This window comes from Tenrec ecaudatus, chromosome 7 (assembly GCF_050624435.1).
Source record: "Tenrec ecaudatus isolate mTenEca1 chromosome 7, mTenEca1.hap1, whole genome shotgun sequence".
Taxonomy (NCBI): domain Eukaryota; kingdom Metazoa; phylum Chordata; class Mammalia; order Afrosoricida; family Tenrecidae; genus Tenrec; species Tenrec ecaudatus.
Window position 1 is genome coordinate 1,019,707 of NC_134536.1, and position 21,208 is coordinate 1,040,914.

General features: G+C 53.9%; 1 protein-coding gene across 3 annotated transcripts in view; it reads left to right on the forward strand.

Annotated features, from left to right (window-relative positions):
- Positions 1 to 2,821: 2,821 nt before the first annotated feature.
- The window catches only part of THBS2 (thrombospondin 2), a 50,502-nt gene continuing 32,115 nt past the window's right edge, over positions 2,822 to 21,208 (forward strand). Inside the window, exons 1-4 of one of the 3 annotated variants that reach the window (XM_075554258.1) lie at positions 2,822 to 2,934; positions 8,121 to 8,180; positions 12,842 to 13,398; positions 15,191 to 15,275. In XM_075554258.1, coding sequence (XP_075410373.1) covers positions 8,129 to 8,180; positions 12,842 to 13,398; positions 15,191 to 15,275 — 694 coding nt within the window. In that variant the 5' untranslated portion in view covers positions 2,822 to 2,934; positions 8,121 to 8,128. Of the gene's footprint in view, positions 2,935 to 3,616; positions 3,804 to 8,120; positions 8,181 to 12,841; positions 13,399 to 15,190; positions 15,276 to 21,208 lie in introns of those variants that run through there. The other 2 variants (XM_075554257.1, XM_075554256.1) reach the window with 2 other exon arrangements.

Genomic DNA, 21,208 nt, shown 5'->3' on the forward strand with positions numbered 1-21,208 from the left:
CCATGTGACGTCAGTCGCGACATTTCCTGTTCCACATCCTGCACGGAGTCCAAGCTGGATTCTAGCAGCTGCCTGGGAGCATGAAAACCCTCCAAGAAGCTGTGAGGCCAAGCTTCGTCCTGCCCACCCTGATGGGCTGGCCCCTGCAGGATCAGTGCCGAACACACCAGACACGCTTCGCTCCCTCAGAAGCCACCCCGGTTGGTCGATGGCATTCTGCAGAGCCTCGGGGAGCAGGTTCCACACAGAGGACTTGGCACTCTGTGTATAATGAGGCACACCTCCCTCACTGCATTGCCACCGAGAAAGCCTTGGGTGAATGAGCCCACTTTCCCTGAGGACAGGCTGGCTCTCTCACCAAAGCCCGGCCCTTCCTGACCCAGCACGGAATCCACCCCTGTGCTGTCTTTTCTGGCTCAGCCTTCCCTCTGGATTTTCTTCAGTTTCTTCCCAACACTAGGATCCAGTGTCCTGCTCTCTGCACTGTCCATCCTAGCACAGCCCTGGTCCGCCTAGGCCTCTGAACCTCCGCTCCATGGGCTGTCTCCGGTCCTGGAATGCACCATTCAGTAGACCTACATCCCACTTGCTAGAACAAGATCCTTTCCCCTATGGATTGTGCCTCAATGTAAAGAAAATGCAAATTCCCACAAGTGGACCAATTGACAACATCGTGACAGATGGGGTAAAGATCGAAGCTGTCAGCGATTTCACTTTACTCCGGTCCAGTGCTCATAGGAGCAGCCACCCAGGCATCACGTTGCACATCACATTGGACACATAGGCTGTGTGAGATGTCATTAAAATGTTAAAGAGCAAAGGCAGATACTTTGTGGACCAAGGCACGCCTGACCCACACCAGGGTATTTTCAAACACTAAGCCTCACGTACTTTGGACAGGCTGTCAGGAGAGAGCCATCCCTGGAGAGGGACATCCTGCTTGGCAGAGTGGAGAGTCAGTGAGGAAGAGGGAGATGCTTTTTTTAAAAAAATGTTTTATTAGGGGCTCATACAACTCTTATCACAATCCACATACACATCAATTGTGTAAAGCACATCTGTACATTCATTGCCCTCATCATTTTCAAAACACCTGCTCTCCACTTAAGCCCTTGGTATCAGGTCCTCTTTTTGCCCCCTTCCCTCATGAGCCCTTGATAATTTATAAATTATTATTTTGTCATATCTTGCCCTGTCCGACATCTCCCTTCACCCCCTTTTCTGTTGTCCGTCCCCCAGGGAGGAGGTCACATGTAGATCCTTGTAATCAGTTCCATCTTTCCAACCCACTCTCCCTCTACCCTCCCAGTGTCACCACTCACACCCCTGGTCCTGAAGGGGTCATCCACCCTGGATTCCCTGTGCCTCCAGCTCCTATCTGCACCAGTGTACATCCTCTGGTCTAGCCAGCCTTGCAAGGTAGAATTCGGATCATGATAGTGGGGCGGGGGGGAGGAAGCATTTAGGAACTAGAGGAAAGCTGTATTCTTCATCGGTGCTACATCACACCCTGACTGACTCATCTCCTCCCCTAGCCCCCTCTCCAAGGAATCTCCAGTGGCCGACAAATGGGCTTTGGGTCTCCACTCTGCACTTCCCCCTTCATTCACTATGGTAAGATTATTTTGTTCTTATGATGCCTAATACCTGATCCCTTCACACCTCGTGATCGCACAGGCTGGTGTGCTTCTTCCATGTGGGCTTTGTGGCTTCTGAGGTTGATGGCCGCTTGTTCACCTTCAAGCCTTTAAGACCCCAGACACTATCTCTTTTGATAGCCAGGCACCATCAGCTTCTTTCACCACATTTTCTTATGCACCTGTTTGTGAAGAGGGAGATTCTTAATGGGATGGGTTAGTCCTGTGATTTCAACAGTGGCTCTTACATGACAATTGTGAGCACGTTGTATGACTGGGCTGTGTTTCTTTCAGTTGGACAGAGCACAGCGGCAACCTCTCTCTTTAGCTTGGCCTCTTCACTAAGCCTGGTTCCCTCAAGCACACAAGAGCCTTGGGGGGCAGGAGAGGGGCAATGTTTTGTTGTGTGGTCCATAGAGTCACCAGGACTTGGGGCCGAGTTAACAGCCGCCACATCACAGGCTGTCCAAGAAGCACTTCCTTCCCTAAAGGCTTGGTTGTGCTTGGCCGCAAACAGCCCCACTCAGTAAACATGGCCTCGCGGACGTGGCCCATGCAGGCAAACATCCCAGGTAGCAAGGACCACGCTGTCTGGCCACAGTCCATGAGCAGAGTCAGGTGACCTGACCAGACCATCTGGTCCTCTTCCTTGGAGACTTCTTGATGGAGACCTGGATCTGCATTCTTCTTTGGAATTTGAGATCACCACCAGTTAGTGACACCAATTAGGATGCAGACTTCGTATTCTGGCGAGGATGCTGCCCCAGCCTGCTGGCCATCAGTCAGTGCAACCTCACTGGGAGGTACAAGCTCTGTCTCCTCCCCTCTGTGCGAGGCTTTTCTGCTGTCCAGCAGCTGGGGACAGGCAGTTGCCCACAGAATACGTGCTTTTGGGGCGCTTGGGGGGCAGTAGCATGTGGTCCTTCATGCGGCCCCTCTCTGCCTCTGTCTGTCCTCTCTGCCTCCCTCCCCTAATGTCTCTTTCTGTCTCCTTCCTTTGCTCTGACTCTCTTATCTCTCCTTTCGGTCTCTCTCTCCAGCCTCTCGCTCCATCTCTCCCCTGCTCTTTGTCTCTCTCCACCCACTCATGCATCCCTGCCAAGGACACGTCTCTGAAGTCTCTGGAGCCCCTCCTCCGCGGTCTCTGCCTGCTTTCTCTTTGCCTCTCTGCTTGCACACACCCAGTGGGCACTCTCTCAGTCTCACAGTCGTCTCCGGCTGAGAGCGGTCCTGCGCCCTACTGCACAAGCACCCTGGAGCAGTCCAGCCCCTGGACCTGGAGCCTGTGCCCTGCTGGGTAAGGCTGTGTCCACTTGTCCATTGTCCTTGTCCAGCACCCAGGAGGGACCCCTTGCTTGAGAGCTGGTGTGTGGGGGGTGGGGGTCGGGGTGGAGTAATTTCTGCTTCTCACCTTTATCCTGCCCAAGTCAGCATAACAGAGTCCTCCCCTCGCCAGAGCTGTCACAGTGAGATGTGACACCCCTCAGGCTCAGCCAGGCACCCAGGGCTCCGGGGTCCATGCTAAGTGGATGACCCATTTCCTGTGCAGCAGGGGGACACAGCCAGCTCACATCTGGAAGAAGCCAGAAGACTTCCAGACCGACTGCAGTTTCTGCACGTGATCACTGGAGTCCCCCGTGTGTGTGTGTTGGGGGCCACCCTGTGGATACCCAGCCCATCCCTCCCCGAGCACACAGATCCTTCTATGCCACACCGAGCCCCTGGCCGCCTCAGCCTGCTCTGAGCCCAGCTGTCTCGGAAGCCCCAGGCTTGCATTCTTCCCTTGAGCACAGGGGAGTTCCAGACCAGCCTGCAAGCTTTATTTATAGCCCCTTATTTCCTGAGGGGGACCAGGCGGCTGAGGGAGCCGTCCCGCCCCTGTGTCCCGCCCCACTGGCCCCTCTGGCTGAGAGGGAGGGCCGGCCGGCCAGCAGAGGGCTGGACTTGGCCTCTTGCTGCAGGTACCGGAGCAAATGGTGGGCTGAGGGCCGGCCTGATGTCAGTCCTCGGAGGGGTAAATCCAGCGGGTCCCCACACCCGGGGTACATATAAGGGAGCAGCAGCCAAGGTGTGGAGCCAGCCCTGTGCACCGTGGGGCCCCTGAGTGCCTGCCACCATCGCTTTCTCTCGGGCTTGCTTCTCGACACGCCAGCCACAAAGCACCAGGTAGGCTGGCTCGGGGCTTGCTTAGCAAACCGTGGTGCTGTCTTGTGATTTCCAAAAGCCTTTCTGGGTCCAAGAGGAAGCAGGGCTACTTACAGCCGAGATGGGCAACCTGAGGAGGGCGATGCCTCTAAGGCCAGCTCCAGGCAGGGCGCTCGTCCCCCTTCACCAAGGGACTGGACCGGAGCACAGCAGTGGACTTGACACTCAGAGCTCCTAGCTGCCTGGGGCTAGTCCTCTGGGCTCTGAGCCTTGGGGACTCACCCAAGCAGACCCCTCAGAGGGGCGGGGTTCCAGGGAGTCCTGGTTCATTCTCAGCTGGGGCCCGTGCAGGGGTGCAGGGGGTGCGTGGACCAGCCTGGGCAGCCGTGTAAGGGTTCTCAGGAGGCACTTTGCCCACCGCTCTAGAGCAGATCTGGGTCCGGCAGGAGGTGCCTGCCAACTAGCGGGAGTTGATGTGCGCCTGTCCACCCGCCTGCAGGGGCCGTTTAAAGCCCTGTGCGTTGTCTGAAAGGTGAAGGTTTACATGGCAAGCGGAGTTCCTCAGCTGCCACACTGGTTAGACCCTGGCTGCTCTCTGAACAGTTGGCTGTCCCCAGGAGGAAGGTGAGCCGCTGGCTTCGCGATGGACCTGTAGCCTCTGAGGCGCCCGTGAGGCTGGCAATGGGTCAGAGCTCACTCCCTGGCAGAGGGCTTGGCTTTGGGGCGGGAACATTCTTGGACAGATCGCTCTGTGCCTCTGGTGACCGTGCGTGTCACCCGTGTGGGCACTCTGCTTCTTCTATTCCCACTACCCGGGCATCACAGCCCCTCCTGGCCGCCCCTCTCCCAACCCTGTAGCGTTGGGGTTCTCTGTGCCTCTTTGCCACGTCCCTCTTGCTTGTGGCGGAGGAAGAGCTCTTTGCAGCTTTACGAGGGTCTGGGGGAGAAAGGCCTGGGCTGACTCCCTCTTGCCTTCTGTCACTGTGGCCAGCCGATGGTCGCAGGGGCTGGCAGAGCCTGGGGAGCCCCGAGGGGGCACCATAGCTCCGGGGACGACGCTGCCTGTGCCTTGGTCACTGCTGCTGTTATGACAGTTCCGAGAGCCGTGACTCACTTGGCGAGTGGTGCCCGCTGACACCGGCAGCGTGAGAGCTTGAGAGGGACCGCAGAGGGAGGCTCGGCCTGGCCAGTGACGAGCTCACTGTCCTCACGGGCTCCCCGCTGACTCGCCTTCTGGGGGGCTCACACAGTGCCCACTGGCCACCCCAGGTGGCCTTCGGGTAGAGGAATTTTATCAGGGGGAGATAAAAACTGACCAGACAGCCAGAAGGCAGAAGGTCAGGAGGACACCCCTCCCTGCCCGCCTGCTGCCCACTGTCCATTTAAAACCACCCTGCGGCGCTCTGCTGAGCCAGGGGCTCTTGAGGGTGCAGTTTACCTGGCTCACTGCAACCCCTTACGAAGTCACATGGACAGTTGTTCTTCCAGCCGCTGTGATCAGGTGCCGTCCAGTCGGCTCTGACACATGAGAGAAGGGACCACTGCCCGGTCCTCAGAGTTGGGCTGTTTGGAGCCTGTGTTGGAGCCACCATGTCCTACCCTCTCATGGGGTCCTTCCTATTGCTCACCGATCCTCCATCTTAACTAGCACGGTGACCCCTGCAGGGCCTGGCTCCTCCCGGGAGCACGTCCATCCTCACCTCTAAGGAGCAGGCTGGCTGCCCTTCTCCCAGCACAGCCTCTGTTGCCCCTCTGCCAGAGCACGGTATTTCATGACAATGAGTGCACCATGCGTCGTGGTGGACTCAGAGGCGTGAGTCTGGTTTTTTGACCGTGTCAGATGGTGTGGTAGCATGAATGCATCGGAGGTGTGCAGGCATGCATGGATTCCCACAGAGACTGGCAGGTTGGGCTGCACTACACGGGGCGTTAAGCATCCAAGTCAGGACACTTCAAGTAGACAGGCTCTCACCCCAGCCACCAGCCACCGGCGGGTTCTCCTTTGCCATCTCTCCCTGGGGGGAGGAGACTGGGGCACAGGGGCTTAGAGGGCTGGCCCCGGCACAGCATGGCTTCATCCTCCTGCTGCCGCTGTCTGTGTGTGCATGAGGGCTTTGCTTGTGCCCAGTCAGCCCCTCCGATGCAGAGCGACCCTACAGTACAGAGCAAAGCTGTTTCCCTGGGTGTCTGACAGCCTGGCTGTCTCCCCACAGTGGCTGAGGGTCGGGTCAAGAACACTGATCTTGAGGTGAACAGCCCAGCACTGAACCCCACCAGCACCTCCTACGGACCCAGGTTTCTTCACGATTGCCCCCAGGTCCGGCCCACCCCACTGCTGTGTGCGGTCCCAAGGATGAGCTCGTTTCGCAAGCTGAGGGCCTCATCCTTTGGTGGGGATGCTGTGGACGTGGAAATGCCGACCTTTTGGTCCACTCCTGGCACTTGACCCACGGTGCCACCAGGGAGGCTTGTTGGCATCTAGCACTGTGTCAAACACAGCTGAAGACCCGAGAGGCTCCCGGGGTCCTACAGGGATCCCTCCTGCCTTTTGGGAATAGTCTCTCTTCCCGAGGGCTGGCTTTCCAATGTCCCGAATAGACTGAGAGCTGGTTTTCTTTCATGTGGAAGAGACAGTGAGCGTCAATAGTTTAAACGTGGACGAGCACTGAGCCAGGAACACGGTTCTTGGAAGGGCCTAGGGGTTGAGTCTGTGCCTCCCGGGCCGACCAGAGGGCTGAGTTGGGCAAGGTTGAGGCTGCAGCCTGGCTCCGGCCCAGTCTCCTGCCTTGTGTGCTGGCCTGAGGCCCGAGACCCGAGGCCCGGGGGCCCAGGCCAGCTCGCAGTCCCCAGGAATGGAAAACAGGCCTGGAAGAGAAACAGCACAATTGGGGCAAAAGCATCGCTAAATGAAACATTATGATTTTCGTAAAAATGCCACACCAAATTAAGTTACTGCTTAGTTTCAAATGCAGGCAGTCTTTATTTCAGTTAATTAAGTTACACATAGCCTCTTTCTTGGATTTTCACCAGTATCCATGCCTGTATGTGTATGCATATGCAGATGTGTGTGTCTGTGTATGTTTATGCAATTTTGTGTGTCTGTGTATGCATATGCAGATGTTTGTGACCGTGTGTGCCTATGCAGATGTGTGTATACATATGTCCCAGTGTGTTTGTAAGGAACCCTGGTGGCGCAGCGGGAGAAGCACTGATCTGCTAACCTAAAGTCAGTGGTTCAAACCCACCAGCCACTGCTCTGGAGAAAGATGAGGGTGTCTGCTCTTATAAAGATGCTTAGCCTTGGAAACCCTGTGTAAACTTGCTGTGAGTCAGATCAGCCTGATGGCGGTGAGCGCTGGCTGTGCGTGTATGTGCAGGAAGCTGGGTTAGAGCCAGGGCCGTGCCTGCCTACACATGACGGAATGGGGCTCCGGCAAGTTCATGGACAAACCATATTAAAAACATGGAATTTCCCCTTGTATTTTTGAAGCCCCCCTATATACATGTATGTGTGTAAATACTTCAAGCCCAAGCAAACCCAATGCTATGAAACCAACCCTGACTGGTAGCAATACTGTATGGGGCTTTTAAGACTACCCATCGGTAGGGAGCAGCTATCTCCAGCTTTTTTCAAGTGGAAGGACTGGTGAATTGGACCGCTGACCCAGGGGCTAGTCATCCAATGCCTAGTCCACATTCAAGCGTCCTGGACTACGGTCCCTCCTCATACTGCTGATGGGCAGCACGGTTCTGGGTGAACTCTTAGCTTTGCGAAGCCTCCGTCTTCTCCTCTGCACAAGGGGCTCACACTGTGCCCCGCATGTCCTTAGGAGCCTGGGTGGGGAAGATCCTAGGCTGTGATGAGCAGTGTCTGTCAGGAGGGATTAGCCAATGACTAATTCCTACCGCCAGAAGATTTTGAAAAGCACAATTCTTATCTACGTTCTGGTTTCCCACAACCCCTTTCACTGTAGCTTCTCTAGGTAAGGATTCTACAACCGGAGCAGATAGATCACCTTCCCTGCACGAGACCCCTCCGCCTTGCCTGACACCTCTCTGTCTGTGTGTGTGGGCAGTTTGGGTGTGCTATCACCCTGAGCGGGTTTCAGCAGAGCTTCTAGCCTCGGTGCATGAGGTAGAAAGGCCTGGTGATCGCTGTCTGAGCACCTGCAGTGGAAACACGGTGGGACACCATGGTGCCACCCACAGCCAATGGCACAGGGTCTGGCAGCATTGCTCCCTTGAGCGGGGGTCTTGGGGAGTTGCGCTGGCCACCTGTGGCATGTGGTCAGAGGGGAGAGTGGTGGCTTTAGCACTGACCAGCGTGGTTTCTCCTAGGACGCAGGATGCTCCGGCGGCTGGCCCTGCTGGTTCTGTGGGCATCCCGAGTCTCTCAAGGTGAGTGTGCCCGGCCTTCTCCTTCTCCTCAAAGACCAGAGTGGACAGAGCAGCTGCACCTGCCAGCTAGCCTTTCCCTAACCCCAGACGCGCGAGAAACGACTGAGAATGCTGCGAGAGGCCAGCAGTCCTCTCTGTCCCGTGTCCGCAGCACCCGCAACACTTCGTATTGTCAAGCTTCGCTCCCTTCCACTGTCTCCTCACCAAGGAGGCCTCATGGTGTGGTAGGTGAGACAATGTGCTGCTAAACCACAAAGTCAGTGGTCCGAACCCACCGGCTGCTGTGCTGGAGAAAGACGAGGCTGTTGGCTCCTGTAGCAATTTAAAGCTATGAGTTTGGAGTTGATTCAATAGCTGTGAGTTTGGGAGATTTGAATTCTTCTAACAAAAAACATACCATAAATGGTTTCCCATAATTTAATTTCCTTACACATTATTTTTTTTCTTTTGTAACTGGCCTTTTATTGGTTGTTTTGAGATCAGTACAGAGACATTATGAACAATTTGTACACAATCCTTAATGCATGTACCAAAATTCTAAAATGGCATGTAGATAAAATTTGTTTCTAAATTCTAGTGACTTTCCAGCTTTAAATTTAGAGGCAAATTTTAAAAAAGAGATAATCAAGTACCATTATCTTCAAATGCTGGTAAACTTACATCTTAAATCCCACTAATTCACAATTCAATGTCACACACTACACACTCAAATGTTCAATCCTTCACAGCACGTAACAAAGTGATCAGGAACACTGGACTACCACGACCATAGCTGTTACAGAATGCACAGTTCTGACCAGAGCCATGATGGCAGAATGGTTTCAGACATGGTTCTATTAAGAGAACAAATGTGGAAACAAAGTTTTAAATGTTCAAGTCATACAAATGCATGACAGTGACTCCAAATTGCCATTAAGAATGTTTTGTATTAGGGATACAAAAACTTCCCCCCTTCCCATGGAATGTTATGTTGACACCCAAGACAGTCAGATCTTCCCACAATTTAACATCCCACTATTTCCTGGTTGTACTAAAAAATGAGCAACCAGTAAATGATTTCACGTCTTAAAAAAAGCATTTACACTCAAAAAAATGGGATGAATTGGGATTTCCTTCTTAAAAATGTTTCTAGAGCTACTAAAAAACTTGCATTTACAAAATAGTTGATAAAAATATTCCTCTGGATTGTACAAGAAGGGAGGCAACAGGGCCCACTGATGAGACATGACAAACATGAATCAGACTGGGCTTCTTTCTCCTGCCTCATCAGAGGCTGCACTCTCCTCGTTTTCGTTTCTCCGTTTTCAGCAGGTGAATCTTCTTCAGCTTCTTGGTCAGCTGCTTCAGCCTGTTTCCCTTTGCTCCTCTCTTCCCTTTGGCTTGCACTTTTTTGTCCGAAGATTTATCCTTTCCTGGTGCCTTTTTGGGGCTTTGTTTCCACTTTTGCCGGTGCAGGTTTCGCTGACAATCTCGCCGATCTCCTCTTGGGCTCCTTCACTGCCCCTTCGGCCGAGCTGACCTTCCTCTTGGGCATCGTGGCTGTGGGGAGGGCGCTTGCAGGACGCCTTTGGACGGCGGGGCACCGAGAGCCTTCTCGATGCCGCTCTGCCCGCCGCTGCCCGAGCTGCTAGGACCCGCGGCGGGGGCGGTGGGAGAACCGGATCTACATATTATTTTTAATGACTATATGCCATCCCCAGCTACGTCCAGATCCACCCTCCTGTATTGCTCCTTTTGCTTTCTCATGTAGAATGTGCTGTGAATACATCTTTAGACATTTGTGATCATGTCCTCAGGACATTTTCCAACAGAACTGCGGAGCCAAATGCCTTAATTACTTCCAAGGATTTGGGCATGCTCCCGCACAGCACTCTCAGAAAGCTGCACGCCCGCCTTCTCCCAGCCACACTGTGTACTTGATGTTCCAACTTGTCGGCTACCAGGCGGAACGTTAAGCTTTGCTTAAGCATCTTGTCGAGTAAATGCTTTTGAGTTGTTCAGACTGCTAGGGTTTCGGTGAGGTCTGCTAATCCTCCTGGCAGTAGCTTGGAGGGGACATAACCAGTTCATTTCTTGAAGGTTCTCTTACAGGTTTCGAGAGGGAGGGAGAGAGGGCAAGGTCTGTCCAGAGGTAGCAGCTCATACCATTGTGAGTCAGGTGGGAGGGCCTCCCGCTGGCTCCCTTGGATCTGTCTGGATCTGTCCATCAGGTGAATGGAAACAGTGCAGAGGAGGAGACAGCGAGGGGGAGTGGGAGAGAGAGAGGGAGAGAGAGAGAGAGAGAGCGCGCATGCTTTGACAAGTCCACTGATGGTCTGGAGGCAGAGCTCACCAGGCAGAAAGAAGCTCCTGTCAACTGACTGACTGTGTTTTGCTACATTGTGGACAGCAGTTAGCTCATCCCACACTAGATTACATCATGAAACAATGAACAGCGATCAGAGAAGTGACTGGACAACTGGCGGAGGGCCTTAGCCAGTCCAGCTGACATGTAAAATTGGCCACATGCCTCGCCACTGAGAACTCTGAGCCCAGAGGTTGCCGCCACTGCTGTCGGCAGCACGGTCCCCGAGCGAGCTGACCGGTCTTCAGGGGACTTCCCTGATGTAATGCAGCTGCTTTCTGAACATTCATCAGTCCCCAAGTTAAATAATACGAATTTTTCTCTGTAACTCCCCCTGAGCAATAGCCATGCAGGAAGGAGGGGCGCACGGTGGTGGGGAGGAAACGCAGCGAGGGAGTGGGCAGAGGAGCTCAGAGCCTGCACTGTGAGGAGACCCAGGGCCTCTGCCGGAGCACACTGACCACGGCAGCCTCATGGAGAACGTCTCCGTGGAAATGGCAGTCCCGTGGGGCTCTGTCTTTGCTGAGGCTGTTGCTGGACATCCCGGCTCAGGTTCCTTATGTTCTCGTCATTGGAAACTACCATGGTAGGACAGCGGGTATTCTATGGGCACATGTTCACAGACTTGAGATGGAGTAAACCGACCTCCCACCGACCCACTTACCCACTCACCTACCCACCCATCCACTCACCTACCTGTCTACCTACCTCCCACCTACCTACTCACCTACCCACCCACCCACCTACCCACCCATCTACTCACCTGTCTACCTATCTACTCACCTACCCACTCATCTACTCACCTACCTGTCTACCTACCTCCAACCTACCTATTCACCTACCCACCCACCCACCTACTTACCTAACAACTTACCCACCTGCTCACCTACTTACCCACTTACTGACTTAATCACTTATCTACTAGCTACCTACCTACCCAGTTACCTGCCTGCCTACCACCTACTTACTCACCTACCCATCTGCCTGTTTGCCTAGCCACATATACTTATCCACCTACCTACTGACCTACCTGTCTACCTAACTACACACTCCCACACCTACCTCCCACCAACCTACTTATCTGCCCATCCACCAACCTATTCACCTACCAACTTACCCACCTTCTCACCTACCTACCTACTGACTCACTTATCTACCAGCTACCTACCTACCCAGTTACCTACCACCTACTTACCTACCTACCACCTACTCACCTACCTACATACTTACCTTTCTACCTATCCACCTAACTACCTACTACCTACCTGCCCAGCTCCATACCTGCCTATCTATCCACCTATCCATTTACTCACCTACCAACTTATATACCTACACCTATGCACCCACTTACCTATGTATCTACCTACCCACCAACCTACCTACATGCTTGCCCATCTACTCATGTACCTACCTACCCACCACCTAACTACCTACTTAGCCACCCACCTACTAGCCTACTTACCACTTATCTATGTAGCATCTACTCACACACCCTCTCAGTCACCCACCTATCTATCACTTACTACCACCTCCCAACCACCCACCTAGCCACATACCCACTTGCTTGCCCCTCTCCCTCCCTCCACCTTGCTACCAACTACTGTGGCACTCACTCTGACCACGACGACCCCACGTTAGGAGAACACAAGTGGGACCAACCTTGTTCTCACGATGGGGTTCTTTTGGAAGCAGATGGACAGTCCTCCCCACCAGACACCCCTGGGTGTGTTTGCACCACCAGGCTTTGGGTGGCTATTGGAGAGTGACCTCTTTGTGTAGCCCAGGAAGCCAGAACTTGCTTTTACATCATAGTTTTGGCATCCTTGTAAGAAGAGAGTGGAGAAATAAGGTGCAGACTGAGTGTGCACATCTGTTGTGCACAAGGCTGCACTCTGAGTGTAAAGTGCAGGATGAGTGTGCACATCTGTTGTGCATGGGACTGAGCTGAGCATAAAATATGGACTGAGTGTGCACATCGGTTGTACACGGGGCTGTGCTCTCAGTGCAAAGACAGGTTGAGTGTGTACATCGGTTGTGCATGGGGCTGTGCTCTCAGTGCAAAGACAGGTTGAGTGTGCACATCGGTTGTGCACGGGGCTGTGCTCTGAGTGTAAGACAGAGTGAGTGTGCACATCGGTTGTGCACGGGGCTGTGCTCTGAGTATAAGACAGAGTGAGTGTGCACATCGGTTGTGCATGGGGCTGTGCTCTGAGTGTAAGACAGGCTGAGTGTGCACATCGGTTGTGCACGGGGCTGTGCTCCGAGTGTAAAGAGCCGACCGTGCTGGTAACCTCTTTGTCATCATCCTCTCTGTCAGCTGCCACCTGGGATGAGGATGACACTTCCTTCGACCTTTTCCGCATCAGCAACATAAACCGCAAAACCATTGGTGCCAAGCAGTTCCGGGGCCCAGACCCCAACCTGCCCGCCTACCGCTTTGTGCGATTCGACTACCTCCCTCCGGTGAACGCGGCCGACCTCAGCAGGGTGGCCGAGCTGATGCGGCAGCGGGAGGGCTTCTTCCTGGTGGCCAGCCTGAAGCAGGACCGGAAGTCGCGGGGCACGCTGCTGGCCCTGGAGGGCCCGGGCAGCACGCGGCAGTTTGAGATCGTCTCCAATGGCCCGGCCGACTCCTTGGACCTCACGTACTGGACCGATGGGACACAGCACGTGATCTCCCTGGAGGACGTGGGGCTGGCTGACTCACAGTGGAAGAACATCACGGTGCGGGTGACGGGCGAGACCTACAGCCTGTATGTGGGCTGCGACCTGACGGACAGCTTCCCGCTCGAGGAGCCTTTCTACGAGCAGCTCCAGATGGCAGGCAGCAGGATGTTTGTGGCCAAAGGGTCCTCGCGGGACAGCCACTTCAGGGTTAGCAGGGCCGTGGGGCGGCGCCGTGGAGTGGGGCCCAGTGTGTCCTGGGGGCCCGGGTTCCCCGTTTGTTCACGCTCACAGACACACACAGGTACCACACACTGCATACACCTCTCCCCCACCCACACGCGTGCATACCTCACACGTACCACGCAACACACGCTTCATACGATGACCCTCACACACCACACACATTCATATACTTGCCCGTGTGTGCCCTGCACCCACTTACTCACCCACATGCTTGTGCACGCATATCCCATGGACATGTGCGATACAGCACACACACCACTCATCCACTCACGCACATGCATATGCATGCCATAGACCTGTATCATGCCTACACACTTGTTTCTCCATACACATGCATGTGTATACCATCACACCCACCACACACTCAAGCCCGACACACACAGCAAGTGCATCCTCACACCAGTGATCTGCTTCCACACATGCATGTATGCTGACACTTAGGTAGCATGCATGACATACACCACACACACTACATATGCACACCATTACACATGCATTCATTCATTAGCATGTATGTGTATGCTCATACACACCACACACTACACCCCGTACTACTTTTTCATTCACACCCACACACTCCCACATATGTACCGAGCACCACACACAGCCACATTCTTACATACACTGAGACCCCCATGCAGCTGCTCCAGCCACGCATGCAGCTGTCTCTGGGCCAGGGAGCAAAATCGCGAGTTGTCAGCGGGGCAGCCCTTGTCTGCAGAGATGGTCACTGATGTCCATCCAGGCCTGGTGGGATGGTCTGGGAGGGAGCCCCATTCAAATGTTTCTGTTAGTCCCAGCATCATTTTATGGTAGCTGGAACCCTGGTAGCACCGTGGGTTAAGCTGTGGGCAGTTCACTGGCCTCTGCAGGAAACAGATGTGATTCTCTGCTCCCGGAAAGAGCTGAGTCTGGGAACCCCATGGACAGATCTGCTCTGTCCTGCAAGGTCTCTGTGAGCTGGCGTGGACTCACGGTGGGGTGGGGGGAGGGCACAAAACAGCCCCTAAACTCCAGCTTTCTCACTGAAAAGATAGGAAGGCAAACTGTCCATTCCTAAGAAGAGGACTATTTATTTCTGTTGGGGGGGGTTGTTAGTTCTATGTTCAATTTGGTAAAACTATTTCTAGGGAGGGGGTCTTTCTAGCAGCACTGAGTTTCGGCCCTGCAGTGGGTGGTCAGCACCATTCTCTCTTCCACATGTGAGCATCTTCTCTTACAGTGGGTGCATCTGAACTCTGTCATGTCAGCAAGAGCCCTGGAAAAGTGTGGGCGGGCTGGCCCTGGGAGTGCACCTGGCTCACTGCAATGCCGGCTCCCATGGTAGCCCATGACTGGCAACTCACCCCTGGGAGGCTCTGGGAGACCTGCGGACCGTGCTCCCACAGTTCATGGGACGCTTCTGAGACTGCTAGCCAAATGCAAGGGCCCTGTGGTCACCAGTTCCCCAGGCTAGGGAAGAACCTCGTGCAATGTGCGCAGAAGCATACCCAGAACGGGGACCTGACACGTCACGCCACGCTCGGGGGTCACCATCATCCCCCAGCTTCTTCCTCTGAACTCCCACGTTCTGGGTCACACCAAAAAGGAAGCTTCCAAACCAACAGGCTGGGGGAAATCAGTGCAAGGGCTTTCACACGTGCTGCGTGACCCCCAGGAGGGACGGCGGCCGTGGCTCACAGATTGCGCTCTGTGTTTCTCCGCAGTGACTCAGCCAGCCTGAGCTGTGTCTCTCTCCCGTTGTGCACTGTTACAGGGTTTGCTTCAAAACATGTACCTCGTCTTTGAGAATTCCGTGGAGGACGTCCTGAGCAAGAAAGGCTGTCAGCAGAACCAGGAAGGTAGGTGTGTTTTGGACACTGTAAACCTTTCCCTGTCTCGAACTGACATCCTACTTGTGTGTGTCTGTGTGTGTGTGTACATGCACACGCACAAATAGTTGTTGCCCTTGAATGATACGTTGCGTGAAGGATTGTCTTGGGATAGATTTTAACCACCCAAAGGTCTTGCTGTTTTCCTTTGACCCACCACTGCAAGCCGCTGGCTGTAAGCCGATCTGAAATGGTGCCGCTCTCAGAAGTCGTGGTGTTTGAAGACACTGTGGGAGGACTATCAAGTTTGTCAGGCTCAGTTCTGGACACGTTCTTATTCTGTCCAGTGTTTGAGAAGTCAAATCCCAATCCAGTCGGAGGCAGCAGCCATGGTCCTTCCTACATAAGGTTCCCGCCGTCTCCTGATGGTTCATTTGTGAATGCTCTGAAGCCCTTTAATGCAGCACGACTTTCAGAACAGCTTTATGAGAGGGGATTCCCGGTCTCCTTGCTTTGCACACAAAGACACAGAGTCCAAGAGGCTACACTGCCTTCAAAGTGGAGCTACTGGTAAGCAGGCAAGCCGGGATGCCAGCCCAGGTCTGACCAGCAGAATCTGAGACAAAAGCTCTCCTCTCCTCGCTGCCACCCTCCACTCATGGAAGCTCTGTCCAAAACTGGACCAGCACCACCAGGTCCTGCATGCACTGTGATCTTCAATGTCACCAGGTCCTAGTCTCTCTGTGATCCTCAGTGTCACAGCTCCTGCATGCTCTGTGATCCACAGTGTCACCAGGTCCCACATGCTCTGTGATCTTGGTGTCCCCTTGTTTGTGATCCTCAGTGTCACCAGTTCCTGCTCTCTCTGTGCTCTCGATGTCACCAGGTCCCACGCTATCTGTGATCCTCAGTGTCACCAGGTCCCACATGCTCTGTGATCTCGGTGTCCCCTTGTTTGTGATCCTCAGTGTCACCAGGTCCTGCTCTCTCTGTGATCTCGGTGTCACCAGGTCCCACGCTATCTGTGATCCTCAGTGTCACCAGGTCCCGCTCTCTCTGTGATCTCAGTGTCACCAGGTCCCACTCTCTCTGTGATCTCGGTGTCACCAGTTCCTGCTCTCTCTGTGCTCTCGATGTCACCAGGTCCCACGCTATCTGTGATCCTCAGTGTCACCAGGTCCCACATGCTCTGTGATCTCGGTGTCCCCTTGTTTGTGATCCTCAGTGTCACCAGGTCCTGCTCTCTCTGTGATCCTCGGTGTCACCAGGTCCCACATGCTGTGATCCTCAGGGGCTCGAACCCATTGTTGCCCTGGGCTCATCCTCCACAGTGACCGGCAATCCTCACTGCCATTGAGTCACTGCCAACTTGAGAGGAGCCTGTAGATCATTAGGGGGCAGCCGGCCCCATCCTTCTCCTAAAGAGCAGCTCCTGCTTTCTGAGTCCACCCGGTGACCCCCCACCCCCACTAGGGCCCCTCACCAGGCAGTGGCCTATGATCCGTGGGGGTTCTTGCGTGGAGGACTGGCAGGGTCCTGAAATCCCAGAGACACAGCTCTCCTGCATGCTCACAGCAACGCGCAGGCCGTAGCATGAGGCAGATGGTGGAGGGTAAATGGCTTCATTGTGTGAGGCTCCCCAGCAAGGTCGCTTTGTGGTTCCCACCGTGGACCACGGCACACGTGCAGGTATCACCCAGGGTCCACCTGAGGAGGGCAGAGCTTCAGGACTGATGGTTGGTGGGATCAGTGCAGCATGACAGCTCCAGGGTCGGGCTGCTCACTTCCAGGGGAGACCCCACTGTTGGCACCGCCTCCTGAGGGGCTGAGCAGACCACTGCTTGCTCAGCGGGGCTGGCCACCGGAGGCCTGGGCCGACATGGCCTAGTCTGTTGTTCAGCATGGGCACGAGGAGGGGACGGTCGCACGGAGTTCCTGGGCTCGACTCTGCTGTGGTGAAAGGTGCTGAGGGTCCCTCATCAGTGCTTCCTGTCCTGTCCGACCCTGAGCTAGAATACAGGGAAGGGGACACTACACCCCCACACAGGACGCCGGAAGCTGCCCTGGCCCCCACCCCATGACACTCAATCCAACCCTAGCCCCAATGACAACTCGCACTCCACCCACCATGGCATGCCCCGCCCGCCTCTCTTTCCATCTTGGGGTCCACCTGGTGTGCCTGCTCCTTGAAGAGCACCTGCTCCTCCCCCAGGGTGTGGGGCGGGGCTGGGGTGGCTAAACATCTGTTTGTATAAATGCCAGATATTTACACAAAGACAGACGGACCTGCAGAGATGTTCCGACCCCCCCACAGACCCACACAGTCGTTTCAAGCAAGTCTAGTTGCCCGAGACCCTGGGGTGCAAACAATGAGCACCCCCAGCTGCGCCTTAGAAGGCGGCCCGAGGCACCTTGGAAGAAGCATGGCTGTCTGTCACACAGCCAGGAGGGCCCTCGACGCCGCAGTGCTGCTTGAAGCTTTGAGGGTGTCAAGCCGCGATGGCTGGATAACGCTGGCTTGGGGCTACAGTGGAGCGAAGTCATTCACAGCAAGGGAGTCAGTGGCCACAGAGATAATCTGTCTTTCTCTCCACACACACAGAAACACGCACACAAATGGACACAAACACGGACGCACACACAGGAACACACAGACACTTACACACACACCTCTACATGGACACACACAGAGGCACACACAGGGATACACAGAGACACATACACACGACATAGACACACACAGGGACACATGTACACACAGACACATGGACATGGATACACACATACAGGGACGGACGCACACCTCAAATGAACTTGCTATGGCAAAAAGAATTCGTTTTATGGAAATGGCTTTGTGTGCTTGTTCTTAACATACTTTCTAATAAGCAGCATATTCTGACAACAGACACGCTGTAGATGCACAGCCCTAGTCGGTAGTTCCTGGAGCGCGTCTGGAAGCATTTTGCAATTAAAGGAGGTGTCAGTGATAAACGGCATGCATAGAAGTGGACATCCCGGGTCTCCGGACGCACCACCAGTGCAGGGTAACCCGAGACAAAGCCTTGCTCACCTGCTTAGCCTTGCCTCTGTCTCCTGCACAAAGCACCTGGGCCTGTCGCTCTGTTTCCATGTTTACGACCTTTGTGAACCAAAGCCTCAGTTTCCACTTCTCAGGGGTTACACGGGATTGACGTAAAACCACCTTATAGAAGCACCTGCTCCCGTTGGTAATGGTACAGCCCTCCATACTCCTTGTCCACACGGGAGCAGGTTGCCCCCCGAATCAAACTTGCTACCCCAAGTCCATCCTGATGCAGGCGACACTGAAGGACAGACAGAGCTGCCCTTGTGGTTTCTGAGGTTGAGCGCCTTTCCTGGAGTAGCAGACAACCCGTCTTTCTCCCGCAGATTGTGTTCAGCAGCACAAGGACGGACACACTGCAGCCTGGACGCCTAGAGAAGGCATCCCTGTTCCACGACTGAGGGTCCCGGCAGAAGCGCTGGAGACCTCAGTCATGATGGATAGTTTCATCGCTCTGTCAGTGAATTCATGACCGAGCAGGGAGGCAGACAGATATACGGTCTCTATTTGTGGACTTGCTTTCTCATAATTCCTAAAGGAAGTGGAAAGTAAGGTGTCTGGCTATGTGGGGGATTTGGGGACTCACTGAGAACGGAATGAATTCAGAATCCACTGAAGATGACCTCTCTCTGTACCCACCCAGATGGACATGTCCTTTCCATGCTCCTCTTTCTATGACTGCGTGAGCAGGCTGTGGCTGGGTGACGCCGAGTCGGTTCTGAGTCATAGCAACCCCACGGACAGCAGAACAGGACAGAAAACTGCCTGGCCAGTGCCCCTCACAGCCACTCTGGGTCGGAGCTCATGGTTGTCCATCATTTCGCCCAAGGTCTTTCTCTTTTCTGCTGGCCGTCCACTGTACAAGCACGGTGTCTTTTCTCAGGAGTCCCTCCTGCAGGTGTAGTGGGTTAGAAGTCGGGCTGCTTACCAAAAGGTCAGCAGTTCAAGACCACTGGCGTCTCTGAGGGAGAAAGCTGTAGCCTCTTTACAGGAGATCTCCAGCCTTGGAAGCCCGCCGGCCCAGTCCTGCCCCAGGGGTCGCTGTGGGTCAGAATAGACTGTGGCAGTGCATTTGGGTTCTTGATTTGGGTCTCTCTTGATCACTGGACCCAGTACTGAACTGACAGCTCACAACCCTTGGCTCCAACGAGCGTTCTACTCGCAGTTCTTCGAGACGGATTTGTTTGTTCTGTGGTGGTCCAGTCCTTTTAATATAACTTCCCAACACCATAATGCACCCACTGGGTGCTGGGCTACACTGTTAAGCATGATTCCTTTTCTAACAGTTGGTCTTTCCCGATCACCTGCTCAAAACCAGTGTGCCGATAGCTCATTAACCTAATTTCGGGTGCATTCTTTTTGTATTGCTTCTACGAATTAATTTGTTCACTATTATGGCAACGCCCAGCAGGATCCCCCAGGTGAAATGGTTTCAGCGAGACTTCCGGGCTGAGCGCCGACTGAGAAGGACTAGGCTGTCCACTTCTGAGGGATTAGCCCCTGGAAACCTCAGGCACGGCACCAGAGCACTGTCCGACGCAGTGGTGAGGGCCGAGGCCACCAGGCTGGAAGGCGCTGAAAATGTGACTGGGAAGAACTGGTTTCCATTGAGTAAAGTGTTCAAGGTCTTCATTTGTTGATCGGACATCCATCAATCTCTGGGTGTGGAATGTACCAAGTAGGAATCTAGGCAAACTAGAAGACATCAAACGAGATGGTATTGACGGGATTGATATATAAAGGTTGATATTTGAGGCATTGATAAGCTGAAATGGAACTGGTCTTGGCCATTTTGAATGAGATGGTTCTACGGGTTCCTATGGGGGGTGGTGGTGACAGAGTCAAGAGGAATGATATCCCAGCCATCCGCACAAAGGACATGTCAGCTCTGTGTTGAGCTACAGTGCTGTCTGTGATAGGATAAGGTCTCTGCACCTTCAGGCGAAGCACACAGCAAGCACACGCCCTGCCATCCAATCAGTGCCCCGTGGCAGCCCTACAGCAGAGGGCAGACCTGCCCGGGGGAGCTTCTGGACTGGAGCTCTTCATGGGAGTGGAAAGCCAGGTCTTTCTTCTAAGGAGCAGCTGGTGGTTCTGAATTGATGCCCTTGTGGGTTGTAGTCCAACATGTAACCATGACACCACAAGGGCTGATACAACTCTTATTAAAATTCATGTACAAACCACTAAACAGGTGCGAAGGAATTGAAGAATTCTTCCATCATCCTCAATTTAAAATTGACCAAACATGCAATCAAAATTCATTGATTCATTATTGAATATTGGAATTCTAAAGTTGGAAATTAAGAGGGGGAAATCGTTGTTGGAAAATATGGCCTTGGTGATAGAAATTAAACTGGAGATCATAAAATAGAATTTGGCAAGACCCGTGGCTTCTCCTTCACAAATACCTTTTCCCCATCAACATAAAAGGTCACCACGAGCATGGACCGCAGCAGGAGGAATATGCGAGAGTGTAAATGACTACGTCTACTGGAGGAGATGACAGGGAAGCTCACACTCAGCAGCCAACACCAGGCAATGGGCTGAGTGCGGAACAGATCATCCATTCCTCACACGTAAGTTCAGACCGGAGTCAAAGAAAATGAAAACAAGGCCACGAGGGCCAGACTATGGCTTTGAGTCCGTCCCCGCTGAATATGGAGACCATCTTAAGAACAGAGTGGACACAGTGAACGTGGAGGACAGAAGGCCTGATGAGCTGCGGAGGGGACCGAGAACACCACACATGAAGAACGCATACAGTCATTAAGAAGAAAGAGATCCGAGACCAAAACGGATGTCAGGAGAGAAGCTGACACCCACTCTTGAGCCTAGAGCAGTAAAAGCACATGGAAGCCATGCCGGCAGAAACCCTCAA